The sequence below is a fragment of the Gracilinanus agilis genome, chromosome 2 (genome assembly GCF_016433145.1).
Source record: "Gracilinanus agilis isolate LMUSP501 chromosome 2, AgileGrace, whole genome shotgun sequence".
NCBI lineage: Eukaryota > Metazoa > Chordata > Mammalia > Didelphimorphia > Didelphidae > Gracilinanus > Gracilinanus agilis.
Genome location: NC_058131.1, coordinates 586,037,155 through 586,053,366, shown reverse-complemented (window position 1 = coordinate 586,053,366; position 16,212 = coordinate 586,037,155). Strand labels below are relative to the sequence as shown.

Genomic DNA, 16,212 nt, shown 5'->3' with positions numbered 1-16,212 from the left:
ATTAAAGCTTGTGTTTGATCTTATTCTAATTTATTAAAAATTATTTCTTTTAAATTTAATGTATTTTTATTCCTTTTATTATATGACTATAATTATAGAAACTTGTAGATAAAATTCCTTTGGTTAACTTAGAAGTACGTTGCCCTCTAGTGGTTTTGAAAATTATTTATTTGTAAAGGAGTCATTATTAACTAGGTAAAGTTAATAAATAATGCATAAGAACCTTGTTTAATTTAGGGTCTAAGCTTTGATGAAGGTGAGACTACAAGATGGTTGGAAACCCAGAGGAGTTTGATAATAACTTTATAATGAATTTTCCATATACTTCATAGTGATGAAAATCTGAGTTACTAGAATATTTTAAAAATCCAAATGCAGAAAGTCATTAAATTTCAAAAAATTGTCTGCATCAAAATATTATATAATAATTTTACAAATTCAACTTACTGAGTCAAAAATTAATTCATAACTTCTATTACCTTATTCTCTTATAATATCCCATAAATTCCACATCCATTTATAAAAATAAGTTGGAAAAAATTTCCAAATACTATTCTGAATTTATGGAATATAGTAACTGTAAAAATATATGTCACTAAAATTTCTGTACTTGGCTAAAATCATAAAATTGTGATGAGTCATCTTCAGAACTACCAGTGGTATGTCCTTATTCTTTCCAGTATTTAAACTTTAGAGAGGGTAACCCAGACTTTTCACTCATTCCAACATTACAGACTAAGCACTTTTAAGTGAATAATCACTCCTGCCCTCAAGGACTTTACATTGAATAACATCTACAAGTATAAATAAAACAGAAAATAATAAAATAATAAAAAAGAGAAAAAGAGAGAGAGAGAGCGCAAGAGCACTACTAACAACTAGGGATGGTAACACTGAAAATTAATAATAATTTTAAAGCTTTGTATTTCTGAGAAATTAGAATTATAATCATTATCTATAGAAACTTGAATATTTTCCAAATGATGAATGGCTGAGAGCAGAAATATCCTCATGGGTAGACTTATTCTTCTCTAAGAAAAGGCAAGTAAATGCTATGAAACCTACCCTAGTACTCTTGTGTTTTAGGGTTCAGGGATATCTATAGAAGCTTTGCTCCTTCACAAGAGTCCCAATTTCTTTCATGGCATCTCTGATGGGAAAATCACAGTCAAAAGAGATATTTATCCTTTCTTACTCTGTAATCTTGAGTCAAATTCTTTGTCATAAAGAATAACATTTCATATATTGCTTCTCAAAACACTTTCATGTACAAGACATCATTTTATTATCATAGCAATCCTATTTGAGAGTCAAGACCATTGATATTATCACCATTTTATACTTGAGAAAAGAACCCCAGAGAGGTTGAATTAATTGTCCATAGTCACAGAGCCAATAATAGAAACAAGGTCTTCTACCTCTTAATCCATTGCTCTTTCCACTGTATCATAAGTCCTTCCAATGTTCAACCAGCTTATACTGGAATAGTAAATATAAAGACAAAGAGCAGAGCTTTATTTAGAAACCATGCCATAATTGTCTTATCCTTTTATCCTTTCATCCTTTCTATCCCAGTATTTTCTATAGTTGCAAAGGTCCTATTCAAATACAGTATAGGATTTTCAGTAATTATTGCCTTACTACTGCCCATGCTTTCTGAAAAAGGTGATGGGGAAATAGAATCACATTACAACTCTGAAAAGGTTGAGAGTGCTGAATGGATTATATATAATTACTTGCATTACACTAAGGTCTTAGAGGCATAAATGTCAGATGCCTCACTTTATCATCTTCATATGGAAAAATGTCTGAATTTAAAATCTATTTATCAGATATATCTTTACCATTGCATAGATTATTTTTTCTAGTACCAACTCATTGTTAACAGAAAAATATAACATAAATCACTAAAAAGAGAAATAGATTCCATAATATATAGGTAATATAACTGATATTATAATACTAGTTCTATTTCTGAATAATTTTGATATAATAAGCATGAATATAGGCATTATTTGTTATTTAAATCACATAACTAAACAATTTCTTTCTTCTAGATAAATAAAAAACAATAGTATTCACTGTAATAGTATATATAGTAGGTCAGTGTCTAATTAATTAGTACAACCAATTTATTTTTAAGACAAAACAACTGCCATTGAATTAAAAGTATAGAATTAAAATAAGACAATTGAAAGACATTTGTTAAAAATTTCCATTGTGGAGGGAAATGACAAAGATGACATTTTCTTGAGCAATAATCTTAAGATAGCCAATGTATATCTGAAACAATTACAAAGCAAAACAAAAATAATGTAATAAGTAATTTAAAAGTATAATGCAAATTAGATTAAAATTGACTTTTCTTCATGTGTAAATTATTTTTGTAGAAAATAAGAGTATTTGCAATTTTGTGCTTATGTGAATATAATTCCCAGATGACTTACTCTCTATGGAAAGCATATTTAAAATGTAAACATATGACCATTGAAGATATATTTCAATAGTTGAACTGATCTCAACTTTTTATTCTCTCAGATATCACATACATAGAAGTATTATCATTTGAAATAGGATTTCTTATAGTTAATGTGTTATCTCCATGAAATTTATATGGTTGCATGAAGAATATTCATAAGATTCCTAAGATAATCGATTTAGAGCTAGAAGTGACCTGAGAACTCATTGACTTTAATCCCCTCATTTTGCAGATAGAAAATTAGTTCAGAGAGGTTGAGTGAAAGGCATGGTTATTTTTCTCCAAATTCTCTTGACTCCAGATCCAATGCCCTTTCCACTCTACAATGTTAATGCAAGCACATTCCCCTTAAAAATAAGCCTGATGAAACATTTTGGTATAATATTTCCTTAAATGTTTTCACATAATCCTTATTATATGAAATAATACTTTCAGCATACAAAAAAGCATGAAAAGTTGCATATTTTAATTAAATACTATTTATAAAATATGGACTCTATTCATTATAATATCCACATATACATCTCTTTGTTACTAATCATTTATAGAATTCTCAAAGGATAAGCAGTTCTCAATCTACCCAACCTCTTGCTACCCCAGTGGTATCTGTGACAACTCCGAGCTTGCCTCCACAGGGACTTGTATATTCAGCCATGCCTACTGCTTACAACACTGGTAAGTCTTTATTTGTTGATTTTCTTTGTCTATTTTCTGTATTGGAAATATTTTGTGGTTCTCTAATCAGTAGTCAGCAAGTACTTAAAATGAAAGCATGAATATTGAAATTAAGGATCAAATGCCAAGATATTTAAACTCATATTTGACTTTTAAATAATATATGGTAGCCTTGTCTTTCTCTTCTCCCAGTCTGAATTTTTATTTATCAGCACAAAGTAGTCACTTAATAAATGCTTGTTGATTGGTTGATTACCCAGAGCCTGTAAACAAAGTGGCCATTTCTTGTTATGAAAGTTAGTTCAGATATTATATATGATATATGCTTTATTCCCCTATCTTTTCTCAAGTAGCCCTCCACTAATTTATAGCATCACCATTACAGCTTTAAAATTATTCTTTTGTTTTTTTTTTATGTTTACCTACTTTAGGAAAATGAATACATTATTCATATTCATGTGGCTTTTAGAATATGGTCATTATAGCACAATCACAATGGGAATTTTTTTTTGCCTTTATATCCAGCAGTTTGATTAACTTCCTATCTGAAGAATTAGATAAATACCTAATCTATTTCTTCCTCTCAAAAAAAACCCCATTTTATAAATATTCTTTTCACTTTTGAGTGGAACTTGTCAAATTTATTTTTATTAGCTAACCTTAATTAAAATTCTACCCTTTTATGCCATCTTGTACAGGAGTGACCCATAGTTCTCAAATTCTGTAGTAGTTGAACAAATCTTATCAACAGGGAAAACTTCATGTATGGGGCCCCACAGTAGAATGTTACTTGGAGGGGGGCTTAGAGCAAGTTCAGAGAGGCTCAGTGAGACAGTCAGAGCTTGAGAGATGAGGTGTTCATGGAAAATCCTAGAGGCCAGTTTTGCTCAATTTAAGAGAACGCAGAGGGGTGCAAGGTATAAGAAAACTGGAAAGATGTGAAGTGAGGAGTCAAGGGTCTAGGATATAAAAGACTTAAATACCAAATAAGATTTTTTTATTTGATCATGGAGGTGATACAGAGCGTCTAGAATTTATTGAGTAGAGCAGTGAGATGATTGAATCCACAGTTTAGGAAAATCTATTTAGCAGCTGGAGTAGGGAAGATATCTGAGGCAGACTTGCCCAGCGGCAGTAGTTTTGAGCATGACTTGGTAAAGACACCTGTACCAGAGTCCTGTCACAGAGAAGAGAAGGAAGCAAATTCAAGAGATGATGAAAAAGTGCAGAATAAAAAGGAAATTTTTTAAGTGGCTTGTCGACCTTGAAATAAAGATAAATGAATTGTAAATGAATGTTTCATTGTGCTCAAGAAAACTGGCTTAATTTCTTGAAGTATTTTTGAATCAGTGAGTCATCATTTGAAAAAATAATTGTGGTTTTCTGGTGTCTATAATATGTTAGAACTTAAATTTTCTAAACATTTATCACAAAAATTTTCTAAAACATTTTATTATAGTACAATAAGTGCATATGAAACAGGATACTAAACCCTGTCTTTAAAATAATTCAATAATAAACAATTCCCATTCATAGTTTTTAAGAGCAGTAGATTTGTTTTTGGTAAAGTCAATGCCTCATTCATTCCAAAAAAAAAAAAAAGGTTGCAAGAGAAAAAAGTATATTAAAAATCTTTTGAAATTTTCATTTCCTTATATCTATGGGCTAAAGGTGATGATCTAATTTAAAAATATAGACTGTTAAAATAGTTATCAACTTAGAGAAACTATGTAGTTCAACACATTGAGAAATTCAACAAACAATTGTTAAGTACCTACTATAGTCAAGACTCTAGGGGAAACAAAAATAATAAATGAAATAGCTTCGCCCATCAAGGATCTTGGGGGATGAAAGAAGGGGGACCTAAAAAAAAAAGATAAATAAATACAAGGTATTTTAAGGTAATAAAAAACATTAACATTTGATTGAAAAAATCAGGGAAAGTTTCAGAGAAGTGACCTCTGAACTGAATCTTAAAAAAAAGATAAGAATTCTCCAAGGAGACTTGGAGAGAGATACATTCCAGGTATGGGGATAGGATTTGTGAAAATTAATTGAAGTGCTCAGGGTGTGAGAAGATGGAATGTTGAATTTAGGGAACAACTCGTGATGGAATATAGAATGTGTGATGGAGAGTCATGAAATAAGTCAGGAAAAGAGATAGGAGCCAAATTACAGAAAGCCTTAAATGCCATTCTGAGAAATTTATATTTAATTCTAGATGAACTGAACACCATAACATGACTTTGGGCCTTCAGAAGGTTATTTTGGCAGTTGTGGAGTAGAAGGATTAGAGAGACATGAGATTAGAAGCAAGAAAACTAATTAGGAGGCCACCGATTTGCCTGTACTTTATCTCTTTTTCTAACTCTACTTGCTAGAGCTTTTCACCAAAAGGTATATATAAATGGTGAATTAATGTTAAAAATATTTTAGAAAATATATTCTATTTGCACATGTAAAATATTTATGAAATTGCTTACCATCTCAATGGAGGTGGGGGAGTGAAGATGAGAAAAAATTGGAGACTCAGAATTCTTTGAAAAATGTAATTGGCTTAAAAATTAAATTAAAAAAAAAAAGAATGCAAGGGAGACCAAAAAAATCCATTTAGATCCAGTGAGTCTGAAGTATATTTTTTCATACCTATTCTTATAGCTTTACAATCTATGAAACTGTACTGTTATAATTGAAGCGATTTTATCTCATAATGGTGATTAATTATTCATTAATTCATTAATACTGTGGTAATCAAATCTAATTAAGACATTGAGGCAGTAGCAGAGTGGTTTAGGGTTGGCCTCTGAGTCTGGAAGACATGGGTTTAAGTTCTGCCCTTGACACATCCTAGTTATGTGCCCATGTCTTTTCAAAGTCCTGGACAATTCTCTCACTAGAAGTTGCAGTGCAGGTGCCACTGTGCTTTAGTGGAAGGAATATCTCATCTGGAGTTCATGATACTACTTACAAGATAGTAATGAGATAGTCAAAAACAAGTGTGGCAGTAATATTTTCCTCGTTTTTTCAAGCTGGCCTTCTTAAACACTTTTTCCTAGCAAAGAAATTCAGTCAGTCAGTAAACATTTGTTAAGCACCTAAGTATATCCCAAGCTCTGAAGTTACTTCTTGTTTCAGTCCCATTGACTGTGAGGAACTGAAGCAAACAGGAAGTGACTTGTGCAGGGTCCTTTAGCTGATAACTGTCTGAAACTGAATTTCAACCCAGGTTAACTTCAGACCCAGCATGCCTGTCCACTAGCTAGCTACATTGTTGTTTAGTTGTTTTTTTAGTCATGTCCAACTGTTCATGATTACATTTGAAGTTTTCTTGTCTAAGATACTGGAGTAGTTTGCCATTTCTTTATCCAGCGTATTTTTTTAAACCCTTTACCTTCCATCTTAGAATCAATACTTTGTACTGGTTCCAAGGCAGAAGAGCAATAAGTATTAGGCAATATAGGACTTAAGTGACTTGCCCAGGGACCACAGCTAGGACTTGTATGAGGCTAGATTTGAATCTCCCATCTCTAGACCTGGCTCTCAATCAACTGGACCACCTAGCTGCCTTTTTCTCCAGCTCATTTTACAGATGAGAAAACTGAGGTAAATAGGGTTAAGTGACTTGTTTAGGGTCAAATAGCTAGTAAGTGTCTGAGGCCAGATGTGTACTTAATGAGAAAGCCTTCCTGGTTGTAGATCCTGGCTCTGTATCCACTGTACCACCTAACTGTCCCCCTCCTGAATTTACCAAGAAAGGCAAAAGAATCCCTGCTCTAGAAGAATTCATATTCTGATAGAGGAGACAATAGGCTAACAAGGGTATATAAGCAGTTAAGAAAGGAAGTATTTGTATATTCAACATAGAATGAAACAGAAGAGGTTAGTTGAATGGTGAACTGAAGGTAACTGAGAATGAGAACTCCATAAACAATTAGCTCCTAGTCAAAATTAGCTGTTAACTGGAATGATGGTATAAAATGCCCCATATCTGTATATATAGCTTTTTTCCATGATAACAAATACCAGTAGAATTTCTCTAATTAAAGAATTTCTATATCACATGTAAAGACCAAAAGTATTATAGATTGTCTCAGCAAATAGGGATTATTGTCTTCAAATTCTGAATGTAAGAATAACAGCAATGTGAAAAATAACTGGTTGTGTCACTATGTTTTGGTTTGAAAAAAATTTCTCTTGTGGTATAAAAATATAGTTAGTCTTAAAAATCTTTAAGTTCACAAGTCTTATCTTATATTTGCTAATGTCATTTTTTCTGAAAGAATTAAATGAAAATATAAAGCACCATAAAAGAAAATTCCTTATATTTTAATATTGCAGTTATGTTGAACAAAAATTGTCTTATATTTGAGTTTATCTTCTTTATATTGATATAACTTAAAGCTATGATTTGAAAATGCTATATTTTCACACAAACTTGTTTAGAGAATTAAGTATGTCATTTACTTTCCATGTTGGGAAAATTTGTTTTCCTTCTTTTTCAGATTATTCACTTACTAGTGCAGACCTGTCAGCCCTGCAGGGATTTAACTCCCCAGGAATGCTGTCTTTAGGACAAGTATCTGCCTGGCAACAACACCATTTAGGACAAGCAGCCCTCAGTTCTCTTGTGTAAGTAACTGCTAAACTACTCACAGAATATATGATTCTATTATGACATGCTTATTTACATATTGGTTAAAATTTGGGTTTCTGAAACTACCACATCAAAATCAAGTAATTTTTTTTTATTAGGACGTGAGTGTTTGGGAAGTTTTTCTCTATATGCCATCATATTCATCACAACCTTGAAATTCCATATTTGCTATAGTAAGGTATATATGGTAACTACTTAACTAGTATTATTCTAAGGAATTTGGGGAACAAATATTTTTTTAATGAAGACAAAATAAGCCAGCCAAAGTTTCTCAAAAAGTCTGTGTTCATTTTAAGTATAGAATCTTGGTTTCCTTATTCCAAGACAATGACTTCATCGAGTCTAGATCATATTAGAAGTTTTAAGTGATACATACACCAGATTTAAACTTTTTCCAAATCTGTGGTATGATGGTTCTTGTTCATAACTCAAGATAAAGTCTACATGTGATAGTTAGACTAATTCAGATTAGGGCTTCATAGAGTATCTACAGAGACCTAGGTAAGTCTTTTTTTTTTTTTTTAGAACCCTTACCTTCCATCTTAGAATCAATACTGTGTATTGGTTCTAAGGCAGAAGAGTGATAAGGGTAGGCAATGGGAGTTAAGTGACTTGCCCAGAGTCACCCATCTAGGAAGTGTCTGAGGTCAGATTTGAACCCAGGACCTCCTATCTCTGGGTCTGGCTCTCAGTCCACTGAGCCACCCAGCTGCCTACCAACCTCCCATCCCACAGATAAGTCTTAAATGTTAAAATTGCTTTGAGGAAAAAAAATTTATTTAGCACAAGCAGACCAGGTTACAAATGATCTGTATTTTAGAAGTTCATTTTAAGTTGGCCGAACACATTTTCCCATAGAAATATGAATGGTGGTTAGAGACTGAGCCTAACTCACAAAAGCCTAATTGTAAAGTACATGTACAGTACAGAATAGAAAGCAATATTATTGGTAATAATTAAAATCAATTGTGAAATAATTTACTTTGAATGTTGGTACTTAAAGGATTTGTGGATGATCACTCTCCCATAGGATGCCTTTTTTTTTTTAATCAGCTAAAGCAAACTTTTTTCTTCTTTTCTGATTCTCCTTTCTCCACTCTTGGGAACTTCTGTTCCAGACCATTCTTTTCCATCAATTTTGTGCTTAGGCTATGTTACGTTGATTCGTTCTCTATCCATCCCAATTTTCATATTTTTTTCTGACCAATTACATACCTTTCTCGTTTTTCCCCTGAGGGGAAAAGTGTCACTTGATTCTTCTCATGTTAACCTGTAGAAGAGAGCCTGGAAAGAAGATGCAGGGGTGTGTGTGTGTGTGTGTACGCATGCGCATGTGCATATATGTGTATACACACATATACATATAAGCACGCACACACACATACTTACACAAGGCTATTAAGAGGTTACGGTAACCGAGAACCTTTCCTCCAACCCCACCAGACCCCCTGAAGCAGAGTGTTCTAAACTGTTGTCTCACTTCAGTTTTCCTCTATCACTTACCTCCCTGACAATGAGAAACTGGAGGGAAGCCCGTGTGGAAACCCTCAGTGTCAGACCAGAGTTTTCTGAAGCAGAAGGTCCAGGCTATCGGGGGTGATTACTCTAATGAAGGAAAACACGGGGGTGGAGAAGAAATAACTCCATTTGTCTAAGCAGGGGCAGACAGGCCAACCACAGTTCCAGCTCAGGGTAGAGAGACAGATGGAGACTAGAAAACTTCTTTCAGAAGAACCTCAGCCTGGGCAACCCTGAGGCAGTGCTGTGAGGATCCTACAAGTCAGAGTTGACAGCAACTCTATATGAATCAGAGGAAGCTAAAGCTCACAAAGTATGTGACTTGCCAGAGTCATGCAGGGAGATCTTTAATAGGAAGGTCAGGATTCAGTCCATTCCCTTTCCTCTGAGAAAGGCGCTCAGAGGCAGAGCAGGGAGGGCTCATTTGGGATGTTCCTCAGTTTTATTATCCCCCTCTCCTTTATGTACGTGGTGTGTTGATTTTCATTGCTCAGTTCAGATAGTATCTTCACAATGCTCATTACTTTTAAACAGATTACATAGCAGAAAGAGAGAGACTATCTTAAGGAGCTTTTTTCACATATATTGATCTTCACAATCATATGTCCAAATGGCAGGGAAGGCTTATGCTTAAAACATGAACTATTACAGCTCTCCCTAGGATAACCAGTAACAGAACTTATGAATTAACTTGATCAAGATCAGTATTAATAATTTTAGAGGATTGTTGACTGTTAAAAGGAAATGAGTGTTGGTGGGATAGAATATATCTCTATATCTATCTTTCTCTATCTCTGTCTGTCTCCTGGATCTTCTTGGTAATTGATTGTATATGTGGCTCTCAGAGATAGTATGAATGGAGGGATTGTATGCTCAGGCCCAAACTGGCTATAGCTGATGAGGGAGGAAACACACTCCTTTCACAATTGCTATGGATGTAATGCCTCTCCTCCCTGACAGACTTGATTAAACCTGTCAGATGTTTCTTTCTAACAGTTTGCCCAGGTTAGGAACCCCTGAGAGGTTGGGTGGATGGTTAACCTCTCTAGGTCCTAACCTGAGGTTGGATTAGTTGTTGATAAGGCTATTGATTGGCTATTGGAAATGTTGTTATCTGACTTGTGTATTGATCTCCCCTTCCCAAGGGCTTTGGTATAATAACCACTCAGGAAAGATGCTTGTTGGTAAACACTATATTGAACTTATTAATGGGATAAGGAAAACAAGGTAACAGGATTGAGGATCTGGGAACTCTATTGCTAGTTGATTGGCTATTAATCTAATTGCTGATCAAATCTGGAGATTGCTAGGCTTATGGTAACTGGAGGTCTTCACCCTCTCACTAACTCTGACCTGACCTGGCCACAGCCAAGCCAGAGATTAGGGAAAGCTATCGATGTTAATGTTGATAGATGAATCAGTATACTCTCTCAGCTCTAATATCAATGGAGCTTATTGATCACTAACTCTCTCAGTAAGGTACAGGTTACAGGTTTCAGGCCTACCCTTTCCACTCTTCACCTCCCTCCATCCCAAGTCCTTGCTCCAAAGACCCTGCTCAAGTCTGAGCTCTCAATTGTTGTTCCTTGGGGGTATTTATACGGTGGGGCCAACCGATTTTTGCCCCTGGCTCACGGCACCCAGCACCCGGCACCTGGGAACATTCCAAAATTCTCAACTGCCAGCCCTGTCATTCAAGGTGGCATCCATCTTGTCCCAGATAATGATTTTAACATGATGAAGCACGCAGCCCAGCCTCTTGACCAAGAGGCGATGCACTCAAGAATGAAATATGCACTTATAAGGACAGTACCTTTCTTGACTGTGTATTTTTTACAATGGTTTTGTTTTTCTTCTTAAGAAAAAATTAAAAGAATATAAATAAATGTTTGTTAACTGGAATAATTAATTTTTAAAAATATATAAATATTATAAAATACTAATGTGAGATAATTTACCCAAATAAGTTATTGAGAGCTGCTTTAAATAATTTTTGAATGTGGTTATCTGCATATAATTTTCCAGGCTAAGAGAAGAAAAGGTAAAGTAAACAGCTATTTGGGGACAGCTAGGTGGCTCAGGGGATCCAGAGAAGAAGGTCCTGGGTTCAAATCTAGATTCAGAAACTCCTTAGCTATATGACCCTGGACAATTCATTTAATTCTCATTGCCTAGCCCTTCCTATTCTTCTGCCTTGCAACCAATACATAGTATTGATTCTAAGATGGAAGATAAGGGCTTAAAAATAAAACAAACCAGCAAGCTGTCAGTCACAAATGAACTGACAACAATACAATTACTCCTCTGCTATCATTTTCTTAATCAATTGACCTAGTTGCAACATTACACATGGCTTTGTTTTGGATGTTTTGTCTGCAAAGTTAGAGTAATTTACTCCTCAGTGCCAATTTAGAGGTAGCAGATGGGCTAAATAAGGTTTTATTTATTATCTCCACCCTTGTAGGGAGTTTTTGACTTTTTTTTTAAGTGGGATTCCATGTCTTTATAGGCCCTGATTTAAGGAAATGACCCAAAAATGCCTTTTGGAATTGAGATTTTATTTCAAATGTCATGCTATTTTTAGTAAGTTCCTGGAATATCTTTGCAGTTAATGCAGATACACTCAGAGACTTGCTAACATATGTAACTTCTTTTCTCTTTTTAGTGCTGGGGGGCAGTTATCTCAGGGTTCAAATTTATCCATCAACACCAACCAAAATATCAACATCAAGTCAGAACCAATTTCACCTCCCAGGGATCGAATGACCCCTTCAGGCTTCCCTCAGCAGCAGCAGCAGCAGCAGCAACAACAACAGCAACAGCAGCAGCAGCAGCAACAACAGGCCCGGCAGGAAATGGGTCGCTCCCCTGTGGACAGTCTCAGTAGCTCCAGTAGTTCTTACGATGGTAGCGATCGGGAAGATCCACGAAGTGACTTCCATTCGCCTATTGGGCTTGGCAGACCTCCCAACACTGAAGACAGAGAAAGTCCTTCAGTAAAGCGAATGAGGATGGACACCTGGGTGACATAAAGCTACCGACGTGGCTGTTTTTATTTTGTGTTACTGAAACGAACTGCCCTACATATCTAAATTTATAAATAAGGACATGAGTTAAATATATTTATATCTATATGCATACATATATATCTCTTTGTGTATATATGTATGTGTGTGTATGTGCGTGCGTGTGTGTGTGTGTGTGTGTGTGTGTGTGTGTGTGTGTGTGTGTGTTGCATACACCAAATTAGGCACTTATTGCAAATTCCTTGTATATCTGCAAATGTCCTATGGTAAACAAAAACCCTGTAGGCAGTGGTCTGGTCTGGCACTTTCTTAGACTTTTTGTTTAATAATATAATCCAGTTTTTGAGGAAAAACATTGTATCCATATATAATCCTACCACACTGGCTTGCAGAAACCTAGAGGGCTCGCCCATAGTAATGTCCCCTATGTGTTTTACTCAGACTGTGTGGTTACTTGTAGTTTGTTAAGGAAAATGCTTTGTAGCAGCAGGGCAGTAGAAAAGCAGGAAAAAAAGAAAGCAATACTGTACATAAAATGACATTTATATTACCCAACCCAGCATGGGTCTCTATTGCAAAGGGGTGCATGGGAAAGGGCTGATGCTATTTAAACAAAACCAGAAAACACCACACATACCTGTTTTGCACGTGCAAAATGTATTGGGTCAGAGAAGTGGTCTTTAGCTAATAAAAAAAGAGAGAGAATAGAAAAACCGCATGAGATATTCAGAAAAATATTAGCCTAGAAAAATAGAACATTAACAAAATAAAATTAATATATTAAGTTATAATTGGAATATGTCAGAAGTTTTTACATTCGTGATTATAAAAAAAAAGAAAGGAACTGATTTTAGCTCATGTATATTTTATATTAAAAAAATACCCTTATGGCTATATATAAAGTTATATATAGTACTTTTGAACACATTCTGCTATGAATTATTTATATAAGCCAAAGCTGTATGTTGTAGCTTTTTTTGTAGAGTATAGTTTTATCTTGTTTTGACTTTTGAGTTTTACTTTCAGAGGGAAAAAAAAACTTGCAGGCGGAAACTTGGAAAAAAAAAGCCATGAACACTTATTATCTATATGTACATTAAAATTTGAGCCAAAATCTTTTTTGTGTATATAGCATCTTAAATATATTATCACCTTTGGTGTAAGTACCTATGTATTGTACCGTCACCAGATTAAAAAGTATATTTTTGTGGATTGCCGCCAACTTGAAAAAAAAAAGGGCGAGGTCCTTATTAAGTAGAGTATTCACTGTTTAATATTTACTATTTTGTTAAATATACTGTACTTTCTTTGGATTTTAATTATTATTAATATCCCAATTTTTTAGAGGGTTGTATAAAGGGGATTTTCCCCCTCACTGGTGGTGAATGTGTGATGTTAAATTGTAATCTTTGTGCTGTATGGTTAAGCTTCATTATACATTATACATTTTATACATATGTATATAAATAGCAAAGTGGAAGAAAATCTGGTGTTAAAGTTCATCCTGCATAAATATAAAATGTGTTGTAACAGATGTTAAAAGGCATTATTTAAAACTTGCCTTTCGTGAGAAAAAAATACAGTGGAAAAAGTTGACCTAATTTAATTCATGTTAAGATAAGATGGTAACATATCAGGTGAGCACAAAAGGTTTTGTAAGTGGTAGAAGCTTAGGGAAAAACATTCATTTTGGAAATAAATTTCCTTCTAAGCCTCCAGAAATAGAGGGATGCAACTGGCCACAATTTAACTTTTTATCACTATTTTTAAAATATTTCATACATAAATGATAGTCATTCCACTTGGGTGGGGGGGTGTTAAATTGGTTATAGTACAGCTTCCACTTACACTTCTTGATATCCAAATTGAGCAGTGGCAGCCCTCAGCTTGATTTTTTTTAACTCCCTATCTGAAGACTAATCTGTGACAGCAGTTTTTCATTCCTGAGTTAATCAGTTTTTACTAATAATAAGCTCGTGCCATATGAGCCAAAATTCTGTATCTTGCTGTATTTTGTATTTTCAGAGTTTAAACTACACCTCTCACCAGAAACTCAAAGTAGAGCTTTTAAAAATTGTTCCTTTTATACTGAATTTAAATGAACATATAGCAACAAATCTATCATCTTTTACCTAAGGTCATTTTTTGTTGGCAGTGTTTTGGTGAAGTTTTTTGGTTCAAAGGTTTTGTTTTATTTTGTTTCTGCCTTTCCACAACAAGCCATTTGAAACATGGACAGCCAAATATTCTGACTTATACAGGTATTAAGAACACTCACTTGTTGGAAGATGGAAATTTTTGGAGAAGGCTTAGATGTGACTAGTAAAGTCTTTTACCATAGCCAAAAGCAGAAGGATTATTGTGTATACTCTTAATTTAAGTATGAGTATTTGGGTCTTATTCAGAGTTTGTTTGTTTGTTTGTTTGTTTGTTTTTTTTAATGAGTTTAGGTTTGCTAAACTAAATGTTTTTCATAGGGTCTTATACAGTCTAAGCAGCAAAATAGTCTCCCAACACCAAATTTCCAAGATAATTCCACTTCCTTACCACTTTATAGACCATTATAGCTTTGAAAGTGTTAAGTGATTCTTTCATTATTATTTATGCATGTTCATGAATTTTTGCTATATATGTGAATAGGAGTTATGCATTCACATTTACTGTCTATTTTCTTGTGTGCCTTATGAGATGGCTTTGCTGACTGTATCTCAATAGTCTTTATTTCTATGCAGGTTTATATGCAGTACAATTACTGTTTTCTAAAATAATGTTACCCAAGGCTCAGAGTTTGTATTTAAATTGCTTTGACAGAGTAAAAATTTGTTCATTTTGCAGGAAGTGAGTATCTGACTGTTAACCTCTCTCCCACAAACCCTATTTGTGAATTTAAGCAAGTAGATTTTATAGAAACATCCCCATACACATACACACATGCACCTACGCATATACATGAATATAATGGAAAGTGATTGTTAATGAAGATAACATAACAGTGTAATTTTAGACCCTACTTTAAAAAATTAGACTAGTGGCATCATAAAAGAAATAATTGAACCTATTCAAAGTGTAGCATTCCTTTTTTCTAAAAAAATTTTAAAAATAAAAAAAGAGCAAGTCTGTGTTTAAGTTACACAGGTTGAAAACTAAGTTTTCCAATAGAAAAAATCCAGTCTGTACTCTTCAGCCAATCCATTTAAAACTGAAACTCACCCATCGTATACATATGATCCCAATCAAAACTCCATCTTTGAGCTCCAATTAAATACATAATGTTGCAGACTAAATCAGGGCTTTGTTATAGAAGAATAAAATGTTTTAGCATTTCCTTTTACTGTAAAGGACACTAATGCATCACATACTTTCTGGATTAACTGTCATGCGCACAAGAAATACATAGTAAATAAGAAACCTAAAAACTCCTGGCATTTGATCATGAAAAGAAGCTAGATGATTAGAATGTGAAAGAAAGATTTACAAATGTAAAATGTTTATTTCTCTGTAGAAACTTTCTTCACTTTGCTGTGCAAGAGGACACTGCTTTGCTATATTTAAAATGGCTTTTTTAAAAGAGATTTATGTATTTGGTAAATGTTTGTAGTCAACAGTTCACACAAGAAGCTGTTCACGGTTTGATAATGTAAAACCGTTTGGCGGCACAAGCTGGACTTTGTTGCCATCCTTGAGATGAACCTTTTAAGAAAAAAATAAGTAATCTCAATTTTTCCCTGAATGTGTTGTTTTTTCTTCATTATACAATAAATATTCTAGTGAACTTTTTATCAAATGGTTAAGAAAATGCTAGAGGTTGTTGTAAAATATTTGTATCCTGCATTCACTAAAGTAAAGATATACTGGCTTTT

At 34.0% G+C, this 16,212-nt stretch overlaps 1 protein-coding gene across 5 annotated transcripts in view; it reads left to right on the top strand.

Moving 5' to 3' along the window:
* MEF2A (myocyte enhancer factor 2A) overlaps nucleotides 1-12,425 on the top strand; it is a 197,750-nt gene extending 185,325 nt beyond the window's left edge. For all 5 annotated transcript variants that reach the window (XM_044665418.1, XM_044665416.1, XM_044665415.1 and 2 more), the window contains 3 exons: nucleotides 3,028-3,154; nucleotides 7,657-7,783; nucleotides 11,992-12,425. In XM_044665418.1, coding sequence (XP_044521353.1) covers nucleotides 3,028-3,154; nucleotides 7,657-7,783; nucleotides 11,992-12,358 — 621 coding nt within the window. In that variant the 3' untranslated portion in view covers nucleotides 12,359-12,425. The remainder of the gene's footprint in view (nucleotides 1-3,027; nucleotides 3,155-7,656; nucleotides 7,784-11,991) is intronic.
* Nucleotides 12,426-16,212: the final 3,787 nt, after the last annotated feature.